Below are 16,327 nucleotides of genomic sequence, written 5' to 3'. Positions count from 1 at the left end.
TTGCGCAGCTTGTTTTTTGGGAGATTCCATCCAGACCACAAGGTTGTCAGAGTAGAGCAGACATCTAATCCTAGGAATCGTTTTGAGTTGGTGGACAAGATCATTAATGTAAATATTGAACAGGGTGCAACTGGGTACTGAACCCTGAGGTAATCCAGTTTTTAGAACACCGTATTTGGAAAATCCCCTACAGTATCTTACCCTACACATACGTTGGCAGAGAAAACCACGAAACCATCTAAACATGTTGTTCTCGATACCAACATCAGCAAGTTTCAGCAAGAGTTTATCAGTCCAAACTGTGTCATAGGCAGACTTGAGGTCAATGAAAATCGCTGAAAGTATTCGGCCTTTATCCAGGATATCTTTGATAGCCTGGCTGAGTAATGCTACTTGTTGATTGGTAGATCTGAATTGTCTGAATCCAGCTTGTTCTTCTGCAAGGAGACTATTGGTTTCAAGGAACCAACTAAGCCTTTTAGCTACAATTCCTTCCATAGTTTTTCCCATAATGCATGTAAGTGTGATAGGTCTGTAACTTAGCAAATTCTTTGGATCTTTATATTTTTTATGAATTGGTATAACTATGGATCTTCGCCACTGAGAGGGAACAATTCCGGAGTCCCAAATTATATGGAAGAACTGCAGAAGAGTGTTTAACTTACAGGTGCCCAGATGTTAAAGAAGTTCAGAAAGTATGCCATCTTCACCCGGAGATTTTCCACTTTTCAGGCAATTTATAGCCTGAATAAGCTCTTCCACAGAGAGAAAGGAATTAAAAATGGAGTGCGCAGATGGCCGTGCATCATAGCCAGTAAGAAGGGATGTTAATTTGTGTTTTAGAAGCCTTGACGATACTCTAGCGTGGGTATTCTTTTGATGAGCGTTCGTAAAGTGTTTGACGAATGCATTGGCAATTTCTGTATCTGTAGTGATAGTTTTATTAGTAACTTGGGAAGGCTGCCTAGGAGCTCGTCTACCTTCATTTTTGATTCTAGAAAGAAATTAAAATACTTTCTTTCCATCTCTCTGATAATTGGCGCCAGCTATGAAGTCGTTAAAGGAATTTCGTTTCTCAACGAGCACAGCTCTTCTAAACAATGCAGATTGCTTTCTCCAGGCCTGAACATCCGAGGGTCTGTGTGTTAGTTCGGATTTTCCTCTTAGTCTATTGCGCTTGGTTTTCATATATTGGAGCTGTTCCGACCAGAAGCAACGATATTTCATTACTCTTCCCTTGAGTATGCACTTTTTTGCACAAAACAGTATCCTATCATTGATAAGTTCACAAGTTCTACTAGAACGCAGGGTAAAATCAATAGAGTCGGGGTAGATTTCTTGTTCCAGCATAGCGGTAAATAGACTCCAATTTGCTTTCTTGAAATTCCATGAAATTTTTGAGAGTGACGCTGGCTGTCGGCATTGAGAGCCAAAAGAGATTTCTGCAATGACTTGACGATGACCAGAATCCGGATCGGCAACGACAAGACGTCTTATATTTTCACTAATATCTGAGGTGACCAATAGGAGATCAGGGGAGGTGCACGTTCCATTATAATGTAGGAAGGTATGTGGGTCGTTGTGGTTATAAATTAGCTCGAAAGGGGTGGAGTTCAAAAGACGCTTTTTCCAGAAAAAAAAATTAAACTAACTAACATAGTAAACTAACAGGAAGAAATTATAATGCACATTGACAAAGTTTCATATATATTTATTTTACTTATTTTTTTTCGATATTTCTTTTATTTCTTAAACAGCTATATTTCCTTCTTTTATAATTGAAGAAATTATTGAATGTTATGTGACATTTTAAAAAGATTAAAAAATATATGTTTACGAATATTGTATAATTCATTTTTTTTTAAAATCGTTTCATTCAACTAAATATGTCAGTTACGTGGCTTTCTTTAGATAAAGATACTTTGCAAATAGCATCCTGATGTTTTTATACATTGAAGCGGATTCTCCTTTTAAACAGAATTCCGTTAAGTCCTTAAGAAACTGTAATAGTGGCAGCAAAACTAAGAGGTTAAATGTATTTTTTATTACGGTTATATTCACCACAGTATTAGATAATTAGTTTAAATTTATAACTTCAAATATCTGGTAACAAAATCTTAAATTTTGAAACTTTAATTTTAAAGATAAAAATAACTTCTTTATTTCAATATAGGTGCCAAGGTTTTCTAAATGTTTTAAGGACCACTTGAACTCTGATGAAATGATAATTTACAGATGTTTGCTTGGTTCAGCATAAATTTTTGATCAAATTAATGATCAAGAAAGATTCATTATACTTGATGGTAAAAACTTCATAGACTTCAAGAAATATGAAGAAAATAAACACCCATTTTTAAGACTCGCATGAATTAAATGAAGAAAAAAAGTGATATAAAACAGAAACGTGAAGTTGCAACGAGAAAACAAATAAAAGGGGGAAATAAAACTGGAAAAACCGTAGTACCCCAAGAGGGAAAGGAAAAATAAAAAAATAAATAAAAACAAAACTAGATTACCCGCAATAGCCGGGAAGGGCAAAGTGCATTTCCACATTCCATGGAGAGATGATGTGAAACTAATATCGTTAACAAGATAATTAGCATTCATATGAACAAAACAAGATTCCCGGGTATCAAGATGACCTGATGTGGCAAGGTGGTTAGAATATCGACACAATAGAGATTAAATTTATCCCCAAAATGCAAAGAATGCGTAGCAATTTATTTATCGTATTCTTGAAAAGGGATTTATCTACAGTGTTCCTTTGGTCTAAATGAGTCCTTCCGTCTTTTGAGAGCTCTAAACATTTGCTTCAAACATTTCTTTATTTGCTTCAAACATTTCATTCTCAGAGCTCGCTAGACGTTAATAACTCGTGACGCAAATTTTTGAATCCTCAGAACATGTCGACTTTTATTTATAATTTCATATTTTTTGAAGAGAATGAAATTTTTATCTTTAGTATCTTTTAGTTTCTGAGGATTATTCATTTAATGACACAGTATATTAAATTTAAATATTTAATGCGATACTAAAATTAGTTTTACGTAAGTTAATGGTTATGGCTCTTAGATAGAAAAAAAAACATAATATATAATTTATCAAACTTTCTAAAAAATTCAAAGCAGTACATTTTTATTTATTTATTTATTTGTTTTCTTATTTTTTGACTGCTGCTCTGAAAAACGTTTTGTAGAATGTTAAACAATTCCGTCTACAAGGGAAATTTCTAAAGTCGAATGAAACAATGGAATAGAATAGAATGAAGTAGTTGTAAGTCAATTATTTCGAATAAGTTAGCGTCTTCACCCTATTCAAAATTTCGGGAAAATATATTTTGTATACATTGATCGGAAATATATTCTAGATATGTTTTAGTGTATACTTAAGGACATATTTCAATATAATTTATATTTTACCCTTTATTTTATTTTTGTTTTGTTTAAATAACTCAAGTTATATGATTAAATGTATGAATGGTAAGTATGATGGTAAGTTTCACTACTTTTCTTCATTTATCCTGCCGCTCTTAACAAAATAAAAGAATAAGTTTAATTTCAAATAATTTTAAAAAGTTTAATTGTTTCTAACTGTTCAAGCAATTAAATGTTACGTCCAAACAGATTTCAGTTATGGGGTTAATTAAATCATTGTCATGACTCAATTGAGCATAAAAGAAACTTTAACGTTCTTGTTTTCTTACGGCTGAATAAAAAAAAGCAATTTTTGTTCATAATTTATAAAAAAAAAGTTTATTAAAACTATTGGCTAAACATATTAATTACATAGCTTCTTGAATCGAGCCACGAGATGATTGACCTCACATACTGTTACTCTTCATTGCATATCTATATATAATTATATACTATATAAAATTATATACTATATTATGTACTATATATAATATACTATATATAATTTTCGAAAATTTTGATCTAAAGGGGATTTTTAAGCGCTTTTTATATGAATTATTATGAAATTTTCACGGATTATTGAACACTCGTTTCTGACAACTCCAGCAAAAGAAATTTTTCCTGAGTTTCATGAAAACTATTCACTTGCTAAATTCGAATTATGCTCGTAATAAACAAGGTTTGAGGTTTAATGGGTTAAAGATAAAAACATTAAATCACCATTTATTTAAAATGCCCTCGTTACACGCTGAGTTAAATTCATCTGTCAAGTTTGATCCTGTGTAATGCTGATAAAATATGAATAAACAAACAATTTTCAATAAAAATGCATTTTTATTCTTTTCAAAAAGGCTTACAACAATGCTTCGAATTGTAGGTTATGTGATTTAAAAAGAAAGTATCAAAAATGGTGCATATGACTAAGAAAAAATAATTTTAAACATATTAAAAGCATAATATTTTTTAAAAATTTTTTTTGTAAACTGACTCATAAAAAGTTACCATATAATAAATGAAACAACTGCAATGTTTTCATTAAGAATAAAGCATATGAAATCAATTTAAAAGTTATTATAACATATATACACATATAACTTTGCTAGAATTAAGAACTAACTTTGCTATCTTTTCATTTATTTTTCAATTTCAACATATAAGTGCAAATCATATTAGCATTGCTCTTCATAAATTATTTATACATACATTTAACAAAAAGCTATTTACAAATTTATACATTTCACTACAAGACATTATAGTGATTTAACAAATTTTTAAAACTTTTTTACACACTTTTTTTGAAATAATATAATTTACTTTTATACTTTAAACAGTTATAAAACTTTATATGACATAGATTTTATATATTACAAACCCTGTATGATTATTCCATGCATGAATAAGAAGCTACCATTGTAGTTACTGCATCATATTAAATTCGTGGTATTTTACTTTAACGGAAATATAACTACAAAAGTATTTCTTTAAATAAATTTTTTAACCGTGTGAAACATATTTATTTAATTTTACATTATTTCTAATTGAATTTAAACTTGCTTCGAATGTTTTTGAAATAAATATTATTACAATAAAAGCGTACAATTTACTTGTTCATTTTCAAATTTTTTGCTTAAAATTTAATTAAAAATTTTTCTTTTGATTTCAAACTCTGATCTAAAATTTTATATGAAAGAATAAATAAAAATTAAAGATCATGAGCAATACATTTTAGTACTTCATATTATTTTATATGCAGAATTACGTCTTATGTTACTTCATATTGTTATTATTAAGTTCACTGCCAAGTACGAGTAAACACCTAATTTGATCCAATTTACATTGTAAATGAAATATAAACTGCCTTTTTAATTTCATTTGCATTGAACTATTATGTCAATAAAAAAAAATCACGGGTTAGCAAAAGTTTAACTGTATCAAATTAGTTTCAAAAAAGGCCCTTTTTATAGTTACAATATATTGATAATTCTTTGACATTTAAAAAATATTTGAAATGGAAAAGTATAAATCTTAGTTATCATTTCTTATTTGTTACCTCTCGTTATGAATAACATCGATCAATTTTCTAAGAAAACAGAAAATAAAGACGTTGTAATTTGTTGGCACCACATTTAAACCACCAATCTGCTTCAGGCCATGATTGCGGCTTTGTGTTGTGCCAAAGAGTTATTATCATGAGGGGGGTTTAAAATTTTTTAAAGTAACTTAAGACAAAGATCAACAAAGAGGAATTTTAGCAATGACAATCTCAAAAGAAGAAATTAATTTACTGACTATTTTTCGCTCCATTAACAGAATACAGAAAAATGCAATGCAAGGCACGATATGATATTGTTCCCGACACTTAAGTAAGAACTACAGGATGTTATGTAATCAGTACCTTTAATGTACCTAAACATAATCTTTGTTGGAAAAGTATACACATAAAGGTTTGCAAATCAATATTTAAGCGGGGACAAACAAAAACAGTTGTGCGATTTTACATAGCGTTTGCCTTACCGTAACCCTAACCTTATTTTCTGATAATTGTCGGTTTTAAAATTTATTGGAAATTTTTCCCGCATTCGTTGTGAATTTCATATAGCGTTAGGGCAGACCATAACATTTTGAGAAATCTTTATATAATCTAAATCTAAAGTATCACGATAGAGGCCGACAGAAACACTAAAAACAGTCCGATTTCCAGATGAAACTTATCTGTTTCAAATAATCGATTTTCAACAAAACTGAGTTTAATGTTCTCATCTTTTATCGTTAATATCTCGTCAAAAAATTTTAAAATCTTTTTTCTTCGGCGTAAATACTAATTTGAGATTCATAATTTCTATTTTTACTACCTCTCAGAATCTAGAAATATATTGTAGGGGTGAGGATAACAGAACATCCTGCAAACTAATTTAAAGGATCTTTTTTTATATATATGTACATGAACAAATCATTGAGTGCAAAAATCACATTTCAAAAATATAAAGTTTTGACACTAAATTAAAATGCAGTGAAAAATGAGAGCAGAAAAAATTCTGTTAAAATGTACAAAGCGAGTGAATAAAAATGAATTGAAAAATAAATATGAAGCTGCTTCTAAAAACAGCTTATACCATGACAAATGATAAAAGTTCCAAATACAGTATCACAACTAATTACCGCTCTTTAAACCAAATGAGCCGTAGGGTGCATAAGTTCATAAATATGAGCAAAAACAACGTCCATTAGCGTTAGTTAGAGTCCCTTGTTCTAACGTTGTTAGAAAGTTACGACATTTTGGGCAACAGACAGTGATTGGTTGAGAAAACGGAAAGAAACGAAACAGAATTTTCGCATAGATTAACAAGGTAGCTTTAACAAGTGGAATACTTAAATTATCAATATTCTTTTTACCTTGCTTTTAAAATTAATGTTTGTTATTCAAATTATACATTACATGCAAAGTAGATGTTAAATCTTTTGTAAAGCAATAATTTTAAGAACTATGATCGCTATCACTTTATACTATTATATAAGCTATATTATATTTACTAGTTTTCTTGATAAGAAGTTATTTTTAGAAGCAAATATTGCAAATGAGCTAAAAAATAATAATATTTTGATATTTGATATTTAAGAAATTGAATAAGTTAATTAATGATTAAACGAAATTTTAGGGTAGGCTCAAATGCCTTTAAGATTTGAAAAAAAAAAAGAAAAAAAAAAGAAAAAAAAATGCATCTTAAACGAAATTTGATTCAGTTAGCGTGATTTTAACTCAAAAACGAGAAACTTCGAGAAAAGCGAGAAATTTTTTTGAGAGAAACGTCGCAAAGCATAACGGATTCCGATCTCTATCAGACAATTTTGCAGCTGTTTGCCTCAACTCTCTAACTCCATTAGTTACAGGGACTCTATTGTCCGTGGGTGTGAATGATAATGGAAAATGAAAATGGTGATGATAGGAATCTTCGAATAGAGTTCCAAAAAAAAAAAATTTAATAAATATCTATGCTGAAATATATGGTGATATTAAATCACAGCACCGCTAGCTTTGTCTCTCGCGTGGTTCGAGAGTTTTCTAAAGGTGTTGTTCTTTTCACAGTCTTTTTCACTAGATATTGTGGAGTTGACACACACTTCGGGCAGTTTTGTTTTGTATATTTTGTTTGGTAAATCGACTTTGTCTGGGTCAAAGTCAATCATTTCGGAAGACCCGCTCGGCACATATGAACATTGGAGTTCTCTGGGAACAGATTGGACGGAGTTGTTGTGCAGCCGGCACTTGTTTTCGTTGTTTATGTTATTCATGTTTTCTTCTTTATCCAGTTTTTCGAGCTTGCAACTGTAAGTTCTTGGAAAAGAATTATTGTCCACCTCTCGCCTCTTTTTCTTGCAACAGCAGTGTCTGTAATACCATGCCAGTCCACTGGCTATCAGCAAGAGAATCAACAGACATAGCACCAGGATGAGAAGGGGAACGAAGCTCTTTCTTTCTGCAAAAATAATAAATAATGAATTTGAATTTATACATGGTGTGTTGCAATCACTGCTCTTAAAGCTTTATTTTCTAAATTCTAATCGAAATTAGGTAAGAAAAGTATACAAATTTGAGAGGTTCGCAAAATTATATTAAGGGAAGGCAAAAAAAAAGCGGAAATGCTATCGACTACTGACAAATAAAGTGGATGTAAGAAAAATAACTATCAGATAAGTGGTTTGAATTTAAAAGTATTTCTAATAATCTTTTTTCAGCATCTTTTTTCTCAAAAACTGATTGCGATCAAAACCTCAACCCTGAATGTCTTTTTCTTTCCTAGATTAAATATAGATTAGCGATTCTTAATGTGAATAATTTTTTTTAAAATTCCCCACGTGGAAAGTTTTCCTAAAATGCATATTAAGGAGAGTTATTACAGAACATTGTATAATGTATAACCTGTAATCAAGAAAAAATAATGGATTTTTTTCAGAATCTTTAGTGTGTGTTTGTGTGTGTGGTGTTCCTTCTTTACATAAATCAGACTAACTTCAGGAGTTAAAACTGAACAACTCAAATTTTGATATTATTATTTGTAAAATTTAGAAGCAAATTTTAACATGTTTCTTCTACAGCATATGCAGATTTTTCCGATACTTTGAAATGCATAGAATTTACATTCTGAAATTATGGTAAAGTAACCGGCAGCAGTCTGTTCATCCAATTAACCGTAAAAAGTTGAAACTATTTAGAACTAGCATGATTTCAAAACCGTAAAAAATTCAATTGGACATTGGAGATATTTTAGCAATTTATGGTGCTGCCATCGATGCGTAAATAAGAGAATCGTATTCTAACGGCTCAGGGTCACGAATTGAGGTATGCAGGATACTAGAAACTCTTCATTAGTTGAAGGGAATTGAGGAAATATTGTGGTGTCAACGCTGGGATTCGAACCCTCGTTCTGTATGTCCAGAAATCGACAGATTAGCCCTCTTGTACCCAATATGTACCCATCGGCAAGGAACTAAGTGACTTCATTAGGTGGGTATAGTTAGTGCCGTAGAATTCTGGTTGTTTAACCGTATTATTTAAAAGCAGTTAATCAACGGTTTTTCCCACAGTTTATACAGAGTTATTCATAATTCTTTACTACAACTGGCTTCAGTGGTACATATTACTACCATCTACCGGCAACTGCTTAGATTAAAACTTGAATACTTTTGGAATAATTTCATTTGTTCTTTTTTGCCATATTCGTCTTCGTTTTTTTACTATAACGCTTCGAAACCCTGGAGGGAATTATGAGTATCCCTGTAGTTTGAATACCATCTTATTTTTAATTATTTGACTGTTTTGTTTAAATATGGTAAACTAAAATTGTTTGAATTAAATAAATTTTTATGCAACCGTTTTTTTCCGAGAAATATCCAACAGTATGTTTCTAACTTTGCAAATTAAAATGTTTAGATACAGATATAAGAAAAAGTTTAGAAAAATATTCCTTTTTAAACTACATTCTTAAGTTTTCGTAATACATACCTCTGTATTCAGGATTAACCATAGAAGTTTCTACTTTGACTTCCATTACTCCAGATAGATAGGTTGTGTTGTGATGTTTTCTGCTGATTAGATCAGCAATTTTCTTGGTTATATTGCTTACCACATGGAAAGTATTGATTGTCGATAAACCAGTTGTTGACTAAAAAAAAAGTAAAAGAAAAAATGAATAAAAAAGTAAATCATGGACAATACTATTTTATAAGTAATCTCAACAATAATTTCTAACTTTTGAAAAAGCTTTGTGTAGATTTACTTAAAAACAATCAAATTTTATTTCCTTTTCTCAATGAAAAGAAAAAATGTTTTATTTATCTCCAAATGTATTAAGGATGTTCGATAACAAACATATGAAACATATTTTAGAAACATTGTCCAAAATTAAGACAGATTCAGTTTTGCAAATTAATATTTAGGAAATCAAAAAATAACTAAGTTGTCAAAATGTGACGAATCACTATTGAAGAAGATTGTATTAAAAACAATGAATGTAGTTAGAATAATGTAGCAACTTAAAGGTGATTATATCTAGTAAACTTCCTTTCAGTTTTGATAGACAATCAAACATGTTGCATAGATATTGATTTAACCTTCTTCGCTAATGATTTATCAGGCTCCGATTAGCTTTTATTCGTTTGTTTTTTTTAATCACGTAAACAATAATTTGTCACCCTTAATGCTTTCAATTTTAAGACTGCATTTTTTACAAGGAATATCCGGAATACCCAGTTTAAAATTACCATGCTAATTTTCGAAATTTGAATTCTTAATACAGTATATTAAAAAAACGTAGACACCACAAATACACAACTCTAAGAGAAGGAAATTTCAGTGCTTTTGGAACGTAGTCAGGAAATAAAATTCTGAAAATGAAGGTAACAAAAATTTCTTCATAAGAGGATAATTTGAGTATGATATTTGCGAATGCATTAAAAAATGTAAGTTAAAGAATTAATTAGTATGCTTTTTTTTATTACTAACTTCGTCGTAAGTGTTAAGAAATTTTAAAACCCGGAATGCAGAATAATTAAGATTTTTCTAGAACCGATACGCAGGTAAATGATTCAGCATTGTAATATTTTAAAAAATTTTTAAGAAAATTTTTCCTCCTAAAAAATATTTACATTTAATTTTTACTTGATTGAAAATATAACAAGTTGTGACAACCAACTTTTAGCTAAAAAAAAGCCAATTTTTATTAGCTCGCCGTTTATTTTTTCAAACTGCAAGTTCAAATAGGAATTTTTAGATCATTCAAATGCTTAAATGCTTACAGTAAGATTTCTCAAGAAATTTATGTTGCTCAATTTCATTAAGAAAAGCTAACCTTTATTAGTTCGTATGTTAACTTTCTTAAATTGCAAGTTCAAATATGAAATTTCAGATCATTCTTTACAACTCAATTGCTAAAAAGTTTATAGTAATATTTCTTAAGAAATTTGTCTTGCTCAATTTAACCACATACGCAAAGTAACTAATCCGTAAATTATCAAAGCACACTGATAAAAATAATTAAAGGGAAGAACGGTTTTATTTAAAGGAGAACAAAATAAGTAATGCCTATACGCAAATAAAGTATCAGATAATAGTCAAACTCTTCACGACACCTCTGCCACGCAGTGGCCTATGACGTAGTTAGGCAGTGGCTCTGTGATCGTGTTATTGTAAAACAGTGGATTCCAACTGGCGGCCCGCGAAGCCTTATTTTTGCGGCCCATGAGCTAAAATATATTAGTTGTCATTTTTTTTAATGGACAATTTCCGTTAAAAACTGTACGGTTTTCAAATACTTTTCCTTCGTTAAAAAAAACCTAATTTCTTCGTGAAATTTAACATACCAACGGTACAAAAAAAAAATTTTCTCAGGTAAAAATCTACTTCTTATTTTAATTTGTAATTCAATACTTTTGTTTTGTACAACTTGATAAAAGTCTGACAGTAATATTTAATGTTCTTTCAAACATAAAATAGTCCTATATAAAATTTTTATAAAGTTGCGTCCCGCCATTTGACTGGTGTTTTTAATTGTGGCCCACGGCCTCATGTAAGTTGGAAACCCCTGGTATAAAAGTACCTCATTTGAAAGTACAGAGTTTACTTACAATTGTGACTTCTACACTATCTTCTTCATTAACTTTGATGCCACACAAGATAAAGATGGTATCTGCACTTTTGATATTCAGGAGAATGAAAGATAATGGTAGCTTCCGTACTTGATAGCAAATTTCTTCCACGTGTACACCCTAGAAAGAAGAAAAAAGTAAAATTAAAATTCCATTATTAATTTGATTAGTTTTTATAAGAATTATTTGGAAGGAAACTTACATTAGGAATTTGGTTCTTGTCGAAGAGGAGGGTAATTTTTGCACAGTTATTGCTGAGAGTAGCCTCATTTGGTTTGCACTGCTCAAATGGTGCAACTTCCTGGCTCAAAGCGTTTGAGTTGTTGTGGCTGGACGTGCATCTTCCTCGCAATCCGCAAGGAGGCGTGAAACACGTGTCTGAATTGATAGGAGTACACGTTTGACTAGATGGGCATAGTGACCATCTCGATGAGTTTGGACCTAGGTCACATAGACGAGGCCTACACCACATCTGTGAAGAAATAACAAAAATTTTAATTAATACTGGCAGCATTCGACTTTCAATTATGTACAAGTTTTCAATTAACTAGCAGAAAGAAATATATACACTCTATAACAAAAAAATCGACGCACCAAGAAGCAATCATCCGATTGCTTTGAAATTTCTTATGCATGAATGTCTTGAACAGATATAGCTGGAATGATTCCGACTGGAGACGTATAGTCTTTAGCGACGAATCCCGCTTTCAACTGTGTCCTGACGATAATCGAAGACGTGTTTGGAGACGAACAGGGCAGAGGGGGGATCCTGCCTTCACTATTGCACGCCACACCGGCCCTCAACAAGGCATTATGGTCTGGGGCTCCATTTCCTTTGACAGCCGGGCCCCTTTGGTCGTCATTAGAGGTACACTTACTGCGCAGCGGTACGTCGACGACATCCTAAGACCTGTTTTGCTACCGTTCCTTTTGCAGCGTCCTGGGCTGGTTTTTCAGCAGGATAATGCCTGACCACATACGGCACGTGTTGCTATGAACTATCTGCGAGCTAGTCGAACTCTTCCTTGGCCTGCCAGATCACAAGATCTCTCTCCCATCGAGCATGTCTGGGATATGATGGGAAGGCGATTGCATCTGGCACGAAATGTTGATGACCTCGTTCGACAATTGGATCGAATTTGGCAGGAAATACCGCAAGAGACCATCCGGGAGCTTTATCGGTCTATGCCATGCCGCGTGGCAGCTTGTATCCAGGCTAGAGGGGGTCAACACCTTATTGAACTTGTTACTGTAACTCTGCAATAAATTATTCAATTGTTCTGAAATTTTAATCATTTACTATTCTGTACATTGTCTTCCTATCCACCAATTTTTGTTTCAATCGGACAACTCCTTCTTGGTGCGTCGATTTTTTTGTTATAGAGTGTACTTATTATAAATAATAATAAGGGAAAGACATAAGTTAAAAGTCTTAAATGCAAACATCTGTTTTAATGCTATGAACAAGTGATTATCTTTCAGGGTGTTACGTCTTATAACGCATCTAATGTATGAAACATTTTTACGGTTAAAAGAGGTGGTTGGCGGAATACTTGTAGCAAGAGAACATTGGAAGATAAACTTTCGACTTGAGTAATCTAGCTTCCAGCTCTCGAGATTTATAGCGAAATTTCTTCGAACTGAAGACGAGATAACATCTTTTGCTTATTTTGCTTTCCGGCTCTTCAATTTTTTTTTAAAAACATTTAAAATCTTTTTCTTCTTCTCTTTTTAAAACGTTATACATTTTTTCCATATTTTCTCTGTATATATATATCCAATTTTCAAGTAGGATTTCTGAGGACATTTGCAATACAAGTGACCAATAGAGATATTTTCCTCTAAATAGCATATTATTTATCATTGTATGAAGTATAATATGCATAATTGAAATATCCAGCTTCTAAGAACAATTTCTAAAGATAGCAACTGCAAACAAGTAGTTAATTGAGAAATTTTCGTCGTGATCGCCTATTATTTATCACTGTATAAGTTTTAATATGTATCTTTTTTAGTCAGAGGGCAGAAATAAAATTTAAATATTCCTTAATGGAATATGCAAAAAAATCGTCAGCGATTTATTAAAGAGCAGAAATATATTTATTTCTTAAATGCAGATTGATTATCTCTCGAATTTTTACCTGCTATAAGGGCGTGAATCTATAACCACCAATGAAAAATCAAAGCTAAGCTAAGCTTGAATTTTATTTGTTTACTTTATTTTTTTTCTGCATAAAAACGTTTTACTTGTTTCGAAGACATCAGACAGCAGAACATATGTATTTTATTTATGTTAGGCACAATCTTTAGAGGCAAAATTGTTAAGAAAATTCTGGTCCACCCTTCAAAAATCACAATATAAATATTTTTCGATATTAGCGTACAAAATGTTTATGTTGTTTTTCAATGCAATCATGAAGTTCATCTAAAAATCAGAATGGCTTTGGAGTACGGCATAAAAATTTTAAAAAAGTAATTATATGTACGTACTTAGTCATACATATCTTACAACTAAAGGCTGTTTTTTGAAGGCTCTGTAGTCGCATGAAATGATGCTTTTTTGCTATTCATGCTATTTTCATAACTGCCATGCTATTTTCATAACTGAGGTAAGCTTTCAAGAAATAAATTTAGGAAAAAAGCTCATAGAAATTTGTGAAAAAGGAGAATAAAGCATTGATTTTGATAATTTTTATCAAACGGGAAAAATGACGCCAAATTGGCAATTTTTAAAAAATTTTAATAACCTTAAAAATATTTTAGTTATTTGTCCGTTCTAAGGCCCAGATAATTCTTTACAGCAAGAAGGCATAAATCGTTTAAAATTATAGTTTCGTTTCAAGTGTAAGACCCTTAAACTGTGGCTTATATTTTCCTTTTCCTTTGCGAAAGAGTTTCGAAAAATCATGTTGAAGTGAAACAACAAACTTCACAGCTATAAACATACGAATTCTTACCTTTGTACATTGAGTTTGCCCTTTAATACACATGCACGTATTACAGTCATCATTCCATATACTGTTTTCAGGATGTACTTGATTTTTCCACATACAGTAATCAGTATCATCAGAAGGTAGTAATGCTGTAAATGATTAAAAAAAACTATTTAAACTGTTATAAGAAACTATTATTATTATAACAAAAAGCAATTGTATTTAAGATTTAGGAATTTTTTGAAAAATTTCATTAATACGCACGTATACTATGAACAAAGAAATTTTTTCTGAACTTAGAGAGAGTTGAAATGTTAGAGCACATCATCAGGATTAGAATTGCATAAGAAGCCATGCTCGGAAATGTCATTGTCGACGACTAAGGGAACTTTCCAATTATGACCTGTCTAGAAGCACAGGAAGAAACAGTGCATAATTGGAAAGCACCCCTAGCGACGCATGGGTTTCTACGCAATTTTAATCATTGATGATTTGCCCTAACTTTCCTAGTAGTTTGTCTCAAAATTCAATTTCTGTAACATATAATGTTCTTAAAATTGTACATTTTGATTTAAAAAAAAACAACTAAAAGTATCATTAAAAAAATATAGCTTATAGGGTGAAACCGGTTACAGATTTGAAATCAACGATAGAAATAAAGTATTTAAGATCTGTTAAAAAAATTTCATGCAACAGGATAAAAAAAATTTCTCACTGTAAGGCGTTCATGATAAATTTGATTGGAACGTCATTGGCTTCAAAATATGCAAAGATGGTAATTTAACTACCGTCTTTATTTTTTTGAAGTGAATGAAGTTTTTAACCAACTTTTATCTTTACGTATTCGCGTTAAATTAAGCATCTCCATTCAATATCATCCTGTACTTCTAAATTTTAATCATACATTTTTAAATACAAATGAATAAATTAATAAAAAATGTTTTTTTCACTTAACAGCATATAGTTCTCAAGTCAAATATAAAAAATATAATGTTGTAAATTTTGGAACTTACATATGTTGCAATGTGAACCAGTGACGTAACTTGGACATATGCACTTGTAACTCCCGATTCCGTCAATGCACGTGCTACCATGAGCACAAGGGGACGAAGCACATTCATTGATGTTTATCCGGCAATCAGGTCCAATAAAGCCATGGGCACACTTACACATAAACCAATTGACGCCATCGATACAAGTTCCGTTGTTGTGACAAGGATTGGGATTGCAGTCATCTGAATCTGTTTTTCAAGTAGAAAAGATGGTACAATTAATGCTTTTTGTTTTCTTTGATATGCGTTCTTTATAAATAAATGATAGTTTTATATTTACCGTATTGACACAAAGGACCTTCATATCCTTCTCGACAGATGCAAAGAAAACTAGTACCGATATTTACGCAAGTAGCTCCATTCATGCAAGGATTAGAATGACAGCTTGGATTTTTAGCTGTAATTTAATGACCGACAATTATTATATTTTTGAGCAAAATAGAGATGTGAATATAATTTACATGCATAGCACTTGTGATGATGTAAAATAAGACTCTATTGGTTGCACATTCGTATGATAGGTGTTATCTTAACACCACTCTTAATACAGGTCTTTGAATAATTGTGAAAAGAGGTGGAAAAAAATTAACTAAAACTGGATAAGTCACAAATGGTAAAAGCGAGATTAAAAATATCTTAAACGTTTTCACTAGGAAAAACTGTATCTAAAACGTTTTCACTAGGAAAAACTATATCTAAAACGTTTACACTAGGAAAAACTATATCTAAAACCTTTCACTAGGAAAAACTAAGACGAAGGTAAAAGCGATGAATTGTTAAAAAGACA

General features: G+C 31.2%; 1 protein-coding gene across 2 annotated transcripts in view; it reads right to left on the bottom strand.

Moving 5' to 3' along the window:
• Positions 1-4,227: 4,227 nt before the first annotated feature.
• Positions 4,228-16,327, bottom strand: part of LOC107457180 (protein jagged-1) — a 126,274-nt gene continuing 114,174 nt past the window's right edge. For both annotated transcript variants that reach the window (XM_016075281.4, XM_043040208.2), the window contains exons 15-21: positions 15,821-15,937; positions 15,502-15,729; positions 14,513-14,637; positions 11,758-12,027; positions 11,535-11,675; positions 9,415-9,574; positions 4,228-7,888 (exon numbers count right to left, since the gene is read on the bottom strand). In XM_016075281.4, the coding sequence (XP_015930767.1) occupies positions 7,425-7,888; positions 9,415-9,574; positions 11,535-11,675; positions 11,758-12,027; positions 14,513-14,637; positions 15,502-15,729; positions 15,821-15,937 (1,505 nt within the window). In that variant the 3' untranslated portion in view covers positions 4,228-7,424. The remainder of the gene's footprint in view (positions 7,889-9,414; positions 9,575-11,534; positions 11,676-11,757; positions 12,028-14,512; positions 14,638-15,501; positions 15,730-15,820; positions 15,938-16,327) is intronic.

Source organism: Parasteatoda tepidariorum, chromosome 6, assembly GCF_043381705.1.
Source record: "Parasteatoda tepidariorum isolate YZ-2023 chromosome 6, CAS_Ptep_4.0, whole genome shotgun sequence".
Classification (NCBI taxonomy): Eukaryota; Metazoa; Arthropoda; class Arachnida; order Araneae; family Theridiidae; genus Parasteatoda; species Parasteatoda tepidariorum.
This window is presented reverse-complemented; position numbering and strand designations above follow the sequence as displayed.